This window comes from Aspergillus versicolor, assembly GCF_001890125.1.
Source record: "Aspergillus versicolor CBS 583.65 unplaced genomic scaffold ASPVEscaffold_5, whole genome shotgun sequence".
Classification (NCBI taxonomy): domain Eukaryota; kingdom Fungi; phylum Ascomycota; class Eurotiomycetes; order Eurotiales; family Aspergillaceae; genus Aspergillus; species Aspergillus versicolor.
The window spans coordinates 1,110,194-1,126,601 of NW_024467528.1; the positions used below are offsets into that span (position 1 = coordinate 1,110,194).

At 51.9% G+C, this 16,408-nt stretch overlaps 7 protein-coding genes across 7 annotated transcripts; 3 read left to right on the forward strand and 4 right to left on the reverse strand.

The window, feature by feature from the left end:
- Nucleotide 1: 1 nt before the first annotated feature.
- Nucleotides 2-1,240, forward strand: ASPVEDRAFT_83965 (uncharacterized protein; the record flags this gene model as incomplete). Its single annotated transcript, XM_040817476.1, has 1 exon — nt 2-1,240. The coding sequence occupies one exon, from the start codon at nt 2-4 to the stop codon at nt 1,238-1,240; it is 1,239 nt and encodes a 412-aa protein (XP_040668230.1).
- Nucleotides 1,241-1,680: 440 nt separating this feature from the next.
- Nucleotides 1,681-3,560, reverse strand: ASPVEDRAFT_133308 (inorganic phosphate transporter; the record flags this gene model as incomplete). Its single annotated transcript, XM_040807019.1, has 3 exons — nt 1,681-1,970; nt 2,020-3,435; nt 3,482-3,560. The coding sequence occupies 3 exons, from the start codon at nt 3,558-3,560 to the stop codon at nt 1,681-1,683; spliced, it is 1,785 nt and encodes a 594-aa protein (XP_040668231.1).
- Nucleotides 3,561-4,426: 866 nt separating this feature from the next.
- ASPVEDRAFT_83967 (oleate hydratase) lies at nt 4,427-6,055 on the reverse strand (the record flags this gene model as incomplete). Its single annotated transcript, XM_040817477.1, has 1 exon — nt 4,427-6,055. One exon carries the CDS (start codon nt 6,053-6,055, stop codon nt 4,427-4,429), a length of 1,629 nt encoding a protein of 542 aa, XP_040668232.1.
- Nucleotides 6,056-6,565: 510 nt separating this feature from the next.
- ASPVEDRAFT_83968 (uncharacterized protein) lies at nt 6,566-7,730 on the forward strand (the record flags this gene model as incomplete). The annotated part of the gene is made up of 2 exons (XM_040817478.1): nt 6,566-6,888; nt 6,932-7,730. The coding sequence occupies 2 exons, from the start codon at nt 6,566-6,568 to the stop codon at nt 7,728-7,730; spliced, it is 1,122 nt and encodes a 373-aa protein (XP_040668233.1).
- Nucleotides 7,731-9,332: 1,602 nt separating this feature from the next.
- On the reverse strand, nt 9,333-10,905 carry ASPVEDRAFT_53153 (sugar porter family MFS transporter; the record flags this gene model as incomplete). Its single annotated transcript, XM_040814755.1, has 2 exons — nt 9,333-9,609; nt 9,653-10,905. 2 exons carry the CDS (start codon nt 10,903-10,905, stop codon nt 9,333-9,335), a joined length of 1,530 nt encoding a protein of 509 aa, XP_040668234.1.
- A 581-nt stretch (nt 10,906-11,486) lies between these two features.
- Nucleotides 11,487-13,097, reverse strand: ASPVEDRAFT_53154 (putative MFS transporter; the record flags this gene model as incomplete). Its single annotated transcript, XM_040814756.1, has 2 exons — nt 11,487-12,426; nt 12,472-13,097. 2 exons carry the CDS (start codon nt 13,095-13,097, stop codon nt 11,487-11,489), a joined length of 1,566 nt encoding a protein of 521 aa, XP_040668235.1.
- A 795-nt stretch (nt 13,098-13,892) lies between these two features.
- ASPVEDRAFT_193257 (fungal specific transcription factor domain-containing protein) lies at nt 13,893-16,107 on the forward strand (the record flags this gene model as incomplete). The annotated part of the gene is made up of 4 exons (XM_040809134.1): nt 13,893-14,362; nt 14,404-14,858; nt 14,908-15,517; nt 15,570-16,107. The coding sequence occupies exons 1-4, from the start codon at nt 13,902-13,904 to the stop codon at nt 16,105-16,107; spliced, it is 2,064 nt and encodes a 687-aa protein (XP_040668236.1). The 5' UTR covers nt 13,893-13,901.
- Between the last annotated feature and the right edge of the window lie 301 nt (nt 16,108-16,408).

Below are 16,408 nucleotides of genomic sequence, written 5' to 3' on the forward strand. Positions count from 1 at the left end.
AATGCCCTACATAATCGGCCTAAACAGCGGCTCCTCCTTCGACGGCATCGACGCCGTCCTCTGCACAATCTCAACGGGCGAAGACGGCCACCCTACACCCCCCAAATTCATCGACGCCATAACGCGCGACTGGCCCGAAGACCTACAATCTGCCATCCTACGCGCCTTCGAAAACAACCTCTCCATCTTCGAACTCACCCGCGTGAATTACGCCGCTGGAGCACTCTATGCTGAAATCACAAATGCCCTCCTGACCAAAACAGGCTTGACGCCCGGAGATATAGATGTGGTCGGATATGACGGGCAGACTATATACCAGGAGCCGCCAGACAGGGCTAAAATGGGCGAGAACAATAAAGAGAGTCTGGTCGAACGCTGGACAAATGGATCCTACCCCTGCGGCCTGTTCATCGCAGAATCCGGCGTGGTTGCTGCACTAACAGACATCACGACGGTCACACAGTTCCGACCCGTTGACCATGCCCTAGGTGGATCTGGTGCGCCATTAATGCAGTATCTGGATTTTGTTGCATTCAGGAATGACCCAGAAGGAAAAGCAACGGCAACAGCAACGCTGAATATCGGCGGGATAGCGAATCTGCAGCTCGCGCATAGAGACAGGTCGAAGATGTTGGCGTTTGATACGGGGCCTGGGAATGTGATGATTGACCATTTTATGCGGGTAAGGTGTAATGCCGCGTATGACAAGGATGGGCAGGTTGCTGCGCAGGGAACTGTTCTAGAAAATCTACTGGAGCAGTTACTAGAAGATGCAAAGGGATTCTTCAGCAGATCTCCACCGCGGTCAGCGTGGAGGTTGGATTTCGGGTCCGAGTATGCGGATCGGATCCTTCAGGCGTACGCGTCCAGGAAAACAGAAGATCTCGTGGCGACTGTTACCATGTTCACGGCTGTTTCTGTGGAGAAGGCGCTGGTGGAGTTTGTGCTGCCTCGAGCAGAAGAGCTGGGTGGGTTGACGAGGGTGATTGTCAGTGGAGGCGGGACGAGGAATGGGACGCTGATGAGGTTTCTGTCTGAGAGATTGGCAGGGCATGGGGTGGATGTGTGTCTGAGTGATGAGGTGGGACTGCCGGCGGCGTATAAGGAGGCGATCAAGTTCGCGACGCTGGGGTTTGCGGCGAAGAGAGGCCTTGCAAATAACATTCCTAACGCGAGTGGTGCACAACGATATGCGGTGCTGGGGAAGATGACTCTTGCGCCGGGGGTGGCGAGGGTATAGTCCAGACTGTATGTAACTTTGATGGGATAGATGATATACAAGGACCATCCATTAAAGTCTAATAGACGAACACGTGTACGCACTGGCCTCGATGAAAGGGTTAGGGACTTGAACTTAGGTTTATATGGAGGGGCTGTGGAGGATACGATATAATGATATGATACAGTGGGCTGGTAGTAATGAGGATCTTCGGGGTCTGTGAGGGTCTTGTGGGACCTGCGAGTCGAATAAATTTACGAATGAGTGGCTTCACCAGGAAAAGATTCGATTAGGGTATTCACTACCAGATGGATGGTAAACTTTTGATAGTAAAGCGGCATATCCGTACTGGCCGCACAAAGGAGACAGTTTCTCAAAAGAGTATGATACAAGAAACAAGAAAAAGCTATAGAGTAGAAAGAAAGAAGCTAACCACCGCCACTCAGGAAATAGGTTGGTAGTTAAGAACCAAAGTGAGGCGCATTGAGAATCAACCCCATCAAGCAACCAGCCATAGTTCCCGCAATCGGGATAGTCATGATCCAACCCAGGCCAAGGAGGAAGACACGCTGCCAGTTCACCGCACGGAGGGTTCCGTTGCAGAGACCAACGCCGATAGTGGCGCCGGTGATGCACATGGACGTCGACACGGGCAGCTTGTACTGCGAGAAGACGAGCACCGTGATGGCGGCGCCGAGTTCCATCGAGCAGCCTCTGCTGGGGGAGTGGTAGGTGATTTTGTTACCCATGACTGTTTAAATCAGTATATATCTCTAAAAGGGTCAGGGGGTGAGACATACCCTTCATAATATTGTAGCCGTAGGTGATCAGACCAATGGAGATCATGATAGCAAGGACAGCAAGCTGCCAGACAGGGACCTCAGCCTCAGACTCACTGGCCCTGCCAGTAGTCCAGGCGGAGTAGAGGACAGCCCAAGGCCCAACGGAGTTACCAATATCGTTAGCACCGTGAGCAAACGAAGCAGTGCAGGCGGTGAGAACCTGGACGAAGGCGTAGGTGTGTTCAACCTCGTTGGGATACTTCTTAGCATGCGAGTAGACACGCTCCATACGCGCCCCCTCAGGCGTTCCATGCACACCAGACTGGGCGGCGTGGATATCGTAGTGCAGACCGTAGAGAAGACCAACGGTGACCATAGCCGGGAGACGCTTAAGCAGACGCTTGATATTGTGCAGCTCGTAGATCTCGCCGGAGCCCATGGGGTTGTCGTGGAGGGTGCGCATGGCCCAGGCGAGGGGACCGCGGCCGCGACGCAGTTTGGCGTGGAAGCGGGCTTCACCCTGGGCCATGAGTGCCTTGTAATCGACCTGGGCTTCCGAGGCTTCGGCCGAGGCGATCTTCTCGGTTTCCTGCGCGGGCTTGGGGAGGTGCTCTTCGGTTAGGGTTTCCGGGGAGCCGGGGAGGTCGTCGTCCTGCATGACGGCGTAGTCGGGGACGGCGGCGACTTCGGCGTTTTCGGGGGCTGGGCGGCTGAAGAGGAGAGGGCCGTAGACGAACATCCACCACTTGACGGAGTGGTCTTTCTTGATGACACGGGCGTGGGCGAAGGGCACGAAGAAGAGGGCCGCGAGCAGGCAGACAGCACCGCCAGTGCCAAGGGTGACGCCGACGATCCAGCCCTTGGGCTTGTCATCGAGACCAAGATTGGGAGAGCCCTTGTAGACGATGGAGAGACAGCAGATGGTGCCGGCAATGAGGAACCAGAAGGGGGACGACCACACAGCCCAGGGGGCAGGGTTCTTGCGGATGAGCACGACCAGCTTGATGAGCATGAAGATGATAGCACCGAAGCAGCCCGAGATGGCTGGGGCCATTCCAAGACCAGCAAAGATGGCGCCCAGACCGTTTCCTTTGTTCCAGCCCCATTGTACAGACGAGGCACCGGCCGTGGCAACACCCACACCGGCGATGGCAGAGACCAGCGAGTATGTCGAGGAGACGTGGGTAGAGTGGCGCGTACACCACATCACCCACGACGAGGCCGCGGCCAGGGCACAGGCAAAGGCCAGCATCTGGACTCCGGCGTTGCCATTGAAGGCCTCGGGGGGGATGATGCCGTTCTTGATGGTGTCTGCAGTACGGGCACCGACCGTCACTGCACCGAGGAACTCGAAGATGGTGCCGAAGACCATGGCCTGCCGGTAGGAAATCGACCGCGAGGACACACTGGTGGCCCAGGAGTTTGCAACATCGTCTACAGAGGTTAGAGAGCGAAGGGGAAGAGTAGGAGAGGGACTGACTGGCGCCGTTGTTGTATGCATCAAGCATAGCAAAGATGGTGCCGATGGCAAAGATGTACGTGTAGTCGGAGAGCACCATCTTGACGTTGACAGACTCGACACTGCAGACTGGGATGACTTCGAGTTGAGCTAGGATCAGCAGGACGCGGCAGCTTCTTATAACAGTGCCTGGCGCAGCCCACGTGTGAAATTACCGCGAGGGCCGTCTTCGAGAAGGACGCATCGAAGACGCCGGGGCGCGACATGGCAGCGCTCGCATGGACGATTGGCTGGCGATTGACTGGCGGGCCTCCACAGATGTCACGTCGCGATGGCCGTCGAGACCAGATCTCACTGAGCAGCTGGAGAATGCTGACAGCCCGAGCACGTTTGCAGACAGGCACATTCGATTCGACGTGACGGCGAGACAGCGGTTTCCAACCATGGCTTGGCTGCTTGGCGGCGGCTGGTGGCTGCTTGGCAGGGTCGATGAGGCGTTTCGCACCAGCCAATATGCTATCCGGACGGCCACACGTGGTGGGGCGAACCCTATCCTTGCGCCTCTCAGACCACCCCCCTCGACGCTTGTCCAACTCTTGACGGTCTTGTCTCATCTTGACTTTGCTTGACTTTGCTTGACTTTGCTTGACTTTGCTTGACTTTGCTTGACCTTTCTTGACCGGGCTTGTTTTTCTTGTCCTCTTGGCTGCACACGTGGTGGCCTTCCTGACTCGATTGGACATTAATGTAGTCTAGTCTCGTACGATCTCTGGTAGCGATGAGGGTATTATTAACAGATATATTTTCTCTATTGACAGAACTGCATTTGTTGATCCAACGTAAGCAGAATAGACCGCATGAACTGCAGTTGATGCTGCAAGGGAGGACCAGAGTACCCTGCCTTGCTTGACCTGCATTGTTATATTTACAGTGGAATGCATGAGTGAGCGGACTATTGATAGACAGTCACCGCCAGAATAATATTTTGAGCATCGTACACAGATGCAGCCTCTCCTCATGCCACTTCATATTCACCCCCGTCAGCTTCTCGACTGCCCTCTGCGCCGTACGCACGCTGTAACTGACATCCACGCAGCTATACTGCGGTAGATGACAGAACTGCCCGACCAGCCCGATATTCGAGATGCTGCTTGGAATCACCTCTGGCCGGTCTCCCACCGCACGAGGCAGTAATATCGCACTCATCCGCGGCATCACACGCGGCACCGTCACCGTCCTGCCCACCAGCTGGCTCTCGTCGACATGCAGATGCCCCAGCAGCTCAACCATGATCTCCGCTCCAGAGCACGTCACCATCGGCTTGTGCACATACCGTCCCTGCGTCTCGGGGTAGTTCGCAAAGCCCCAGAATACACGTACACTGCTGGGCTGCTCTGCAAAGACAGGCTGCGTCGGCAGACACAGGTTCATCCGCCACGGACTCTCCTGCAGCGCCATAAACGCCCCGGCATGTGGCGGACAGTCCGACAGTGAGCAGAGATGCTCGTACATCTCCAGATCCTCCGTCGTGACCGTGAACGACTCCAGCATCGTCTCCGTCTGCCGCGTGCAGAAATTATACGGGTCGCCGAAGCCGGCATTCTTCGCTTCCAGCGTCAGCCACAGCGACCAGTTCTCGTCGAGGGCTTCGTTCGCCTCCATCGCTGTCCGGAACGGAGGGCGCTCGTTTGTCCCTGTCGTCGAGCCAGATACCGTCGACCCAATCGATACAATCACGATATCGTCGTCCCCAATGGGCTGCTGCACCTCGAACCCATTCTCGATCAGATCGAGCCTCACAACCTTCCCACCTCCTCCGTCCTTTTCCGGACTGGTGATAATATCCTTAACCGCAGCATCAAACCGAAAATCCACATCCAGACTCCTTAGATAGTGATAAATCGGCAAAAACGTCGCCTCAAACTGGAACCGCCCCGTGATATCCAGACAATTCAGAATCGGCAGCCCATGGAAGTCTCGCAGATACTGACTGATCGTCCGCCGGAACTCACACGCGCCATGCCACGGCTGGAACCCAAACTGGCCCGACCAAATCGCCCAGAACGTACTGCTAAAGAACGCCGCCGGCATGAAATCCTTCACCTGCTTCCTCTGCAGCGCCTCGTCACTCTTCAGCAGCAGCCGCACCAGCGCCATCCGCTGCCTCAGCCCTAAATTCAACGTCTTGGTCGGAATAGACGTAAGCTCATCGTCTCTCTGTAAGAGAAACCGCGTATACCCATCCCTCCGACAAGACGACGACGAAACACGTCTATACCGCGCCGCCTCGATCTCGTCAAACACACTCGCCCCGGACTCCCTCACACTCGGCACAAGCGCCAGCACATCCTTCAGCGGCTCCCCGACGGGCACAGGGAGACAGCCCGCGAACTGGTCGTACCCGCCCGAGTGGTCTCCTCTATGATGCACGGCCTGGCCGAGCGAGCCGTGCGAGTCGAGAATGTGTATTTTTCGCGGCGAGATGTGCGCGAGCTTGATTAGATACAGCGCCGAGGAGAGCGCTGCCGTGCCGCTTCCTAGGATCCAGGCTTCCGGGGATTTTGAACTTTCTGCGGTCTTTTCTGTGTCGGTCATTGTGTGGTCTATGTGTATCTGGGCGGGTCTAGATTTGGGAAATAGTTGCGTGCGGGTGATATACGGGGATATCCTAATATATGGGGTTAGAGGCGAGGGTATGACGTGGGTCTGGGGAGCTGGGCTGGAGCTGGGCTGCATGTCGGCTACCGCGCATCCTCACTGGTGAGAAATTATTCCTAATCTGGGGCGCCGTTGAGATGGCGTGGAAACGTGGAATTGTGGCCGGATGCAGTGCTTGAAAGGCTTGGGATTGGGGAAGGTGGCGCTCTGATATCATCGTGACATCCTACCATGGTACACCTAACCTAGTTTATCTGTGCGTTTATCTTCAATCTGCAGGTAGCAGATATTAAGGCTAGAATATTCTGCAGCACAAGAATTATCGTTGCAGATGTTGGGCAACGTGGACTGTAGAGATACTCCGGACTCCGTACCTTCTTAAGGCCTTAAAACCACCGACGATAAATAAAATAAATAATTGTAAACCATTATTCTATTATCTTCATCATGTCTGCCATATTTCTCCTCCTCTTCGGTCTCTTTGGTATATATTGCACCTATCTCGAAGCCAACGGCACTGCCCTAATCCACGACCTCATCGCCGCTGGAACACTGCCCAACAGCCATATCCCTCTTCGCACGGTGTACACCAGATTCCAACCCCTGGATCGAATCCTCACTCATATCGTCGTCTTTCTATGGCCAGTAACCAACCAACACCCTCTCCTAACACTCCACGCGACGAATTTCCTAGCCGGCACAAACGCCATCTGGACACTGCTCTTGATAGAGGGGTATAGAAGGGGTAATGCGAAGACCGCCGCTTCATAGTACGTCTCTACCCTATTAAGGAAATAAATACTAAAGATTTAGTCCTACAATATTCACCCTAGGACAATACCTTACATCCCCCGTCGGGATATCCATATACACTACCCTACATCTCGCCACGTCAAGAACAAAGAACCCAACGAGGCATACTCTTGCTGTTCCCATTACTGTACTTAGGATTATACCAGTGGTGACAATCATCGGACTCATCGTCCCAGTTGCCGTTCTTCACTCCGTCTCGGATGATATGAAGCAGATCTTCATCGCGGCGTGGCAATTCTGGCCTGTTTATGCGTCGATGGTTATATTCTTTGCCTACGCAGTACTATCCAGATTCACCAAGGCTTCTGAGACTGAGACTGAGACTGATACCGATATAATCCAGCTCATATACGGCCTCTGCCTGTTCACAACCGCAATCCCGCATTTCAGATATATCACTTTCATATTCCTACGAGCTGTTTTTACGGGAGATATAAGATTTTTTTATCTACGGGATAGGTTCGACTTTGTTTTACAGAGACCGTGGACGAACCCTGTGTCAGTTGAAGAGGGTCTCCATGTCTTCCTGGATTGGAGTTATCTTGTTACATCTCTTGCTTTCTTGGTTTGGGCGGGGAGTTTATACCGCAGCTACAGTCGGACAGGATATGGGAAGCTTGCATTGCTTGTTGTATTGGGTATACTAGCAGGACCGATTGCTGCAGCGGTGGTGTTGTTATGGGAGCGAGAGATGGTTATTCTTGGTCAGTCAGATACCTCTACTCAGTCTTCTGGAGCAAAGAGTGGAAGTGGAATGGGCAAGTGGGAGAGGGGGTGGAAGGTTCTCAGATTTGACTGATTGAAGTATTGGAAGTAGATATCTGTCTTGAGAATCAAGTACAGCAGGAGATTAGAACTTGGGGTTAAATCCCCTCTTAGCTTGAAATCAATCGACCCTGATAAAATAAGCCTGATCTGACTGTAATATCGATGCCATGACGCCTGGGGCATTAATCCTTGTATAGTCCCTTGGTGTATTGTACCGTCGCCTAACCCGGTCGCACTCAAAGAAATATAAAAATCAATATCGTGGGGATAGAAAGTGAGCTCGGCGATCTGTACGTGTAAAATATCATCAGCTATCTGCTAACCAAGGTTCTCTGCAACTACGTACCAATCTACCAAAGATTCTGCTCGAGGATAGTGATTCCCTGCCTTTGGATCGAGATTGAATTAGGGCCAAATTCCAACACCAGCTGGTGTAGTTGAAGACCTATCATTGACATTAGGTATGTTACCAAGGCTATGTCTGAATACATACCGAGCTATCGTCGTCCTGGACCATTACGCGTAGTAGCCTGCTTGTATCATACTTCTGATCGCACACGAAGCACATATCATCTGCCATTGGCTTTCTGAATTGTGGGACTGCTGGAGACAGTGGAAGGTTGAAGATGTAATAATTGTTTGATGCATGGAATTATGTTAAGAAATAAATTGACAACCCAGTCTGTGTTGGGAAGGGGCGACCTGGTAACACTAATCTTAGAGTAACGCTGTATGTAAATAGCCGTAAAATACCATGGTCAACAGCTCTGTACTAGGTAAAGAATTTAATGGTTTTAACTAAGCAATAAATGTTCTACTCTAGCACGAAGCGAGAAAGAGAAGTCCAAGGACGATGGTTTCTCTCCATGCATCGTGGACCTGGTCTAGATAATCGCGGCATTGCCTTGGAAGCTCTCTGTAACAACAAACCATATTAGCACTATTGCGCCGTGACTTGGAATACAAGTGCTTGTCTATGGTTCTGGATTGCAGTGAATGTTGTGGAGTAATCCATATATTTGTGTTGGAAGTCTGGAACGGCCCACGGTATATCTGACCCCGATATTCTAGCTTCAACTGACACCCGGGATAACAGGATAGTGAGCACTTTGTATGTAAACATATAGGTCGGCTGGGTAATTATATCTGTCAAGGCGAAGTACTATAATCATACGTAATGAATGGCTTGTTGGGAGGTGGACCTTAGATGTCTCCACCGAAAGACAATTGCCGATAGTATATAACCAAGTAGCCGAGGATGTACAGCCGGTTGATGGGCTAGGTCTGTTAAAGTATAATTACTTGGATTTGTAGGTATTCAGTTATATATTGAGACTCCAGCCTCAACTGGCGGAGGCAAAGGAGGGCTGCTATTCATATTTAGGGTTCGGTGAGAGAAAGCTTAAAGCAGATATCCGAGTTGTCGGTATTTTATTCTTTTATTTTATTTTTGAGGGCTGGAGATTTGGTGACTAATTGGGCTGAGTTTAGGCTATTCATTCAATATCATTGTATATATACTCAAAAAATAATATCGTCTACCTAATTCTAGTCTAATTGATATATTCTACAAGCTCAGTCGTCCCGTTCCTCTCCAATGCCCATTTATATTATATCTAAATATTTAACTCAACTATTCAATCTGCTCAATCTTCCCCTTCAAGTCCTCCGGCTGCACTTCCTCATCGGCAGGAAGTTTGGTAAGTTTATTAGCGATCTTGACCGTGTCCAATATCGACACATCCTGTTGGAACAGATCCTCCAGTTTCTCCAGACTCTGACCCATAGTCTCCGGGTACAGGAAGTACACCGATACAATATAGGTAAGGCCTATAACTGCATACACGATGTAATACTGATACCCGATTGTAGACAGTGCAATGGGCGTAACCATTTGCACGAGGAAGTTCCTGATAAGATTAGCAAGGTCCTGCAATGGCATAAGGAACGTACCATAACCAGTGATTAGAAGTTGATATCGAAGTCATTGCAACACGCAGCCTACTCGACGCAACCTCTGTGCAGTATAAGAAGCTCGGACCGAGGAAGCCAATCGGGAAGAAGAGGTTGAAGAGGAAGATGAAGAACGAGCTGGCGATTGCAGCGCTCTTGTTGCTGCTGGAGAAGCTGGACGTGATGGCCATGCAAGTCATGCATGTTGTGACTCCGAATCCGCAGATTAGGAAGAGGATTCGACGTCCGAACCGGTCTATCGTGAACAGAGAGATGAAGGAGGCCAGGAACTTCCATGTCATGGCGCAGGCGGCTATGATACGGGTAATTGAATCGGATAGATTCAGGTTTTGTTGGACTAGGGTGGTAACATAGGTGGAAATGACCTGGGCACCAGTCATCTGAATCCAGAACTGCAGTCCTATACAGAGCATGCAGCGGTAGAAGAGCTTTCCGTCTTTCATGGTGAAGATGTCTCGGACGGAAGAGGCGTTGGATGCGGTACTCTCGAGGGAAACTTCGATAGCGGTGATCTCACGAGTAATTTCCCCAGCATTCTTATCCACTCGTTTAATTCGAGCTAGCTCCGAGCTAGCTTGCTCAACTTTGCCGACCTTGACGAGCCAGCGGGGAGATTCAGGGAAGAAGAAGATGGCGCCGCATAGGATGATAGAAAGCACCCCAGGAATGGCCAGCGGGACCCTCCAGGACACATCATGCTGTTGAATCCTAGAGAACCCAAAATTGATCCAGTAGCACACGGCATAGCCGCTAGTGATGAAGATTCCGTCAATAACAACATGTCTACCGCGGTTTATAGCCTGGGACGATTCAGACTGCCAGACAGGAACCATGGTCGAGAATATGCCCACGCCCATACCGGTTAGAATGCGTGCTATGAACAACTGTGGAAGGTCAAAGGAAGAACAGGACAGGGCTGCCCCAATCAAGGTCAGGATAGACCCAATGCATATCGTCTTCCGCCGGCCCAACCGGTCCCCTATAAACGAGCAGGATAAAGCACCAACGGCGCTGCCAAGTGTAAACGAGGAGACATAGATGCCTTGGATAACGGAACGGTGAGATTCTAGCTCGGGAGCTGCGTGCACGGTATCGAGGTCAGGGAACAGCTTGGTGAAAGCTTCAAAGGAAACAAGGGCGCCGACAACGACTTGATTATAGCCAAATAGGAAGAAGGAGGGAAACACCACGAAGGCTGTTTGGAGGAGATGCTGCCGCTGAGCGAGATCCATCTTGGCCGGGTAGACAGAATATGGAAGCACGAGGCCAGGGACGGACCCGGGTTTTGTAGCCCACGGCCACAATGCGGGATTACTCTCATGCGGGTCAGGGTCACTGTCATTTGGACTCCCCGTACGGAGTAATCCCGGGGTACGGGGACTGATGGGCCAATGATAAGCTTGATTGTTCTATACTGTGGAGGGCCGATTGCCTCTATACAGCCGACTCGGGTACCCGCTTTGCCGAGCCAAGCCCTAACTGACAAGCGAGCTGCACCTAACCGAGCCCTTGGCAGTGCTTAATTAGTCTTGTAGACTGATACGGAAAGAGCGGGTGCTTCGTACCTGCTTGGGATGACAAATTACAAAAGGAAGGAACGCTGATCACACTAAGAGAAGGAACGAGGGATGGATCCTTGATGGCTCCTTAAGAGATATAGAGAAGTCTAGAGGAGCGACTTCATTTACCAAAACAGAAGGTGCAGTTGTAACCCTAGTACAGCAGTGGTGTCTCTACTTCATTGGTTTATGATCCAATTACCTGAATAAACCTGGACTAATAGACCTAGAGTGATAGACTTAGACGATAGATGCTAGTAAATATACACAAACTCATCATTCTCCCGATCCGTCAAGTCCTTGAACGCATTATTCCCAACCGTCTCCTCCGCCCCAGCCTCTGGGATCTCATCCTCCTGGTGGAAGTGGTTCTGCATCGACCGGTCAACCATCTTCCCGGGCTTGCCATTCGCAATCCGCCGCTTCTCCTGGCGCTTGTTGAGGAGGAAAAGGAGCGCCCACTGGATCAGTATGATAACAAGCAGTGCGGCGAATATACCCAGACAAGCTCGTAGACCGGGGAGATATGCAGGCTCGTCCTTCTCGTTAAACAGCAGTGGGCCGATAATGTTCCCGGCAGCTGAAGAGGCGTTGAATAGACTCATCACGACACTGAGTTTTGTCATGCCGGCGGTGTTTCCCACGATCCAGGTCACAGTCAGTGGGTTCCCGCCGAAGAGAAAAGCGAGGAGATAGTATCCAGCCATGAGGGCGCCTTGGGCGGAATTATCACGGGGGACAGCGTAGAGGACTCCGAGACCCGCGACGACAGGCAGGATGAACAGCGCGAAGATGACGCCCTTCATGCGCGCCTTCTGGGCGAGGTAACTGCCCAGCAGGATACAGATGAATTGCAGCGCGCCAAAGGGCATATTCAGCAATGTCGTTCTGTACTTGTCGAACCCGAGGCCGCTGAGAATGAGCGGGCCAAAGACATTCGTCACGCTGGCTCCGATGTTCAGGAGCATCGTTATCGCGATCCAGAGATACGTCTTGATTTCGAGCGCGGCTTCGAGGATGTGGTGCATTTTGAACTCGCGGGTGCCTGTGCTGGTTTGGTTTGCGCGCAGGCGTTCCATTGCTTGGAGTTTCTCTTGTTCGTTGAGGAAGCGCGCGGATGCGATGTCGTTGTCGAGGAAGATGTATACGATTGGCGCGGAGATGACGGTGATGAGGCCGACGAAGAGGAAGATGCTGCTGTTGTCAGTAACTGGAAGTTTATAATATTGTTAGACGTACATCTGCCACTCCTCCAGAACATCAGACTGGATATGCCCCAGACCGTACGACAATGCAGCTGCAACGATCGTCGCGAGGCCATTCGTGCCATACCAAGCTGCCACGCGCAGCGGCTGCTCAGCACGGCGATACCACTGACTCGTGATAATACTAAACAAAGGCAGACATCCAGCCTCAAACAGCCCAAGCAGGAAGCGCGTAGCCATGAGGCCGCCAAAGTTGTGGCACGCAGCCATGCAAGTCTGCGCAACACCCCATCCAAAGACAAGAACAGGCATGAGGATACGATGCGGCACTTTAACAATTAAATACGACGAGAAAGGCTGCCAGGCCAGCTGGGCAATGGGCGCAATGGACCCGACCAGCGAGTACTGGTTGCCGGTCAAATTTGCATCCTCCTGCAGGCCGAACGTCGCGCCATACCCGAGGACCGTCTTGTCGAGGATTTGCAGGAAGTACACCCAGATGAGGATGACGAGGATGCGCCGGTCTGTCTTGTGTCGGATGTGCTTGTTGTCTTCTTCTGTGAGGGGGACGCGCACGACGTTGATCAGGTCCACGTCGCCGGGCTTGAGGGCGTCGTGGCCCTCGACGTGTGAGATGTCTGGCTTGTCTGGAGAAGCCATTGTGTATGATGGATGGTGTGGAGGATCACAGTGGATGTCCGTGGTATATAAAGATATAGGGTTGATGGTGCCCCCACGCTCCCTTCCCCGGCCCAACTCCAACTCCACCCCCACACCGCGGATTGCTGTGCTCGTGATGAGTGCTTCCCCGCGTTTCTGATTCTACTTCGGAATGACCTTGGAATATGTGACTGCTATATCTATAATCAAATTTGCTATGAAACTATCATAGACCTTTTGGCATAGTTACTACGAGATAGAAGTCAACCCAGTTGTCTAGCCGAGGCTGATAGTCATGAGTAATACAGGACAATTACCGATCCGACTATAGCCGATGAAACATTATGGGACGATTCCTTGGTTTGTCATTAGGAGCTGTACCGGAAAGATAGCTACGTAGTTGTTATTAGTGGTGATATAGTAGGCAGCACTGCTATCCGGTATGGTAAAGTTAAGGCTTAACATCGTAGCTCCTTAAGCTGCCCCATACTACGAGTATACTACGAGTATACGTCAACGACGTCATCCGTCTGGGGTACAGAATGTGCCCCCACGCCGCCCCATCCAGCCGACTACAACCGACCACTGCCGAATCTCCAATAACTGCTTCTCCCAATTCCCATTCCATTCCCATTGCCTTCTCTTACCGACATACAATGCATCGGCAATGACACCCGGAACAGGCAAAAGATCGTATCGCGCATGCTTGCGCTGTCGGCAGCGGAAGACAAGATGTGACCTGTAAGCCTCTCCCCCAAATATACTGGATAGACTTACAATGTTAGTGACAAGGTCGGCGAGCCGATGAAGGCCCCATGCGCGTCCTGCCATGTTTCCGGCAGCGAGTGCGTTCTCATCAAGTCCCGGCGTGGAGGGAACTTCCGTCGACAGAAGTCCGGTTTGGCCTCGAGTAATGCGACACCAACTGGTTCAAGAGAGATATTTGATTCTGCTGTTGGCAGTGCTGAACCTCACTCAGATGGCGAGGACAGTGCTACAGAGTCCGGCGATGTGTTGAATATGGAGCTGCGGAACCCGTCTGATGCATTGCAGATTCTGGCACTGTCTGGGGAGAATCAACGGAGTGAACCAAGAGATCCCTCTCTATCTGAATCTAATATAGCAAATTCTGGTCGGGGCTTAAACTCGGGGGAGTACAGGGCTGCCGCTCAGCCTGGGAAAGACCCGACTACAATATTCGATGACTATGAGCTGGTGCAAAGAGGTCTAATACGGCCAGGCGTAGTATATGAATTACTCCATCGGTAAGCAAGTTTATCATCTCGTGGCTTTTCTAACAGCCCAGATACTCTCACTACTATCATCCGTACTGCCCCATCGTGCCACTATACTTCCTCTCTTCGGCCAACACAGAGAAGATCCAGCGAACAGACTACTTCCTTCTCACTGCTATTTTGACGATTGCATCAAGAGACGATCCTCGTCATTCACTAACCCACCGCTACTGCTGGGACCATGCCCAGCGGCTGCTAATCGATGTACTGCTTTCGCATCCATGGACCCAGACTCCACGGACGGTGGAAGGGCTACTCCTTCTCGCGGAGTGGCTGCCGCATATTCAAGTCCAGGAGACTGCATCCGAAGCTTCGAAAAACCTCTTTAGCGAGGACAGGACCGCCTGGTCTCTTGTTGGTCTGGCAGTGCGGCATGGCTATCTCCAGCGTCTGGACCAGGGCGCCTTTCGCAGTACCGGCAACATCTCGAGAGAGCGCGCGGAGCGGAATAGACTTGTCTGGGCTTGTAAGTCCTCTATTATTAAGTTAATGGCCAGAGTCGTCTGACAAACCAGACATCTGGATAGCAGACCGGCAGATATCAGTGCGGATGGGACAATCGTTCTGGTCTCGAGGTCCATCGAATGGCGCGAGATTCGTTGCTCAGGACTTTCCTAGTCTGCAGCCTCGTCCTGAGACGAATAACGAGGACTATGCGTCTGTCTTGCAGGCTACGACGGAGCTGATTCAGATTCTACACAACGCCCATGCTATTCTATTCGCGTCCAAGGACAGAACCCTCGCTATGATCTACGATGGACAGTACTCTAGATATCTAGACGACTTCCGAGCAGCTGCTAGGACATGGCATTCCACATGGTCCCATATATCTGTGTCGACAAAGGTGCAAACAACGCTACTCATTATGTATGAGTATATCTGCCTCTATACAAATGCGTTCTCCTTCCAGGCGGTTATCACAAGAGCAGCAAACCCACGACTGTCTTCGCAAAAGGAACAGCAGAACAAGAAACCATTTACAGAGCTTCTATCCCACGGCATCATGTCCTCTCCTGATGGGCGGTTCATCTTTGACGCTTTCAGCGCTGCCAGAAACCTCCTTTCCTTGATGAACAGTCTTGATCCGCAAAATGTGATATGCTATTTACCATCGCGGTACTACCTGTACGTCACCTACATCTCCTTACCCTTTTAGAATGAAATACTAAAAAATAAGATACGGAGTCTACGCCGCCGTCCTCCTGCACAAAGCCGACTGCACGGGCGCATTCCAACTCGGAACCCAGCGCCAGGAAATCATCTGCCTGGTACGGGACTTCATCTCCGTCCTCGAAAAGGCCCCGTCAACAGAATCACATATCTGCCATAGCTACAGCCGCATGCTCAAACAGCTCTGGACAAGACGGGAAAGACGATACTCGAAATCAGCAGCCCGGAAACGCGGACAGACAGGCGAAGCCAACACGGTGTTGCAGAACCAGAACCAGCACCAGTTACGAAATGACCAGCAAAGCCCCGCGGGGACGGCGATGTCGAATTCGCATTCTACGCCAGAGGACTTTGGCTTGCAGCATATATTTGATCCGGTTGCTGTGGAGAATGACCTGGCGTTTCCTTCCGTTGAGGGCTATTTCCAGGGCTCGTTTATGCCCGGGGTTGCGGACTTTGGGTCGCCTTTTGATGGGGGGTTGGGTATATTGTCGGGGACACAGGATTGGGATTTACAGGCTGGATTGGGTTCGGGGGAGTTGTAGCATAGTAGTTATCAGATAGGATTAGCATGCTTGTACCTTGAACATTGCATATAAAACCCTACTTTCAACTGCCGTCCAATGTAGAGGAATAGAAATACCAAGAATGGCAGGAGTCCATAAATGCAAGAACCAGCACAGCCCCGCTAATAAACTAGACCTGATCGATGCGTTACATCGATCTTCAGTAGTGGGGAACCCACCGCAGCGCTTGCTGGTTCAAGCTCTTGATCCGCATGAGGTTTCCTTGGGGCCAGTTTCGCATGTCGATCTGTTCAGGTTACAGGGACAAGGGCGGCGCCAG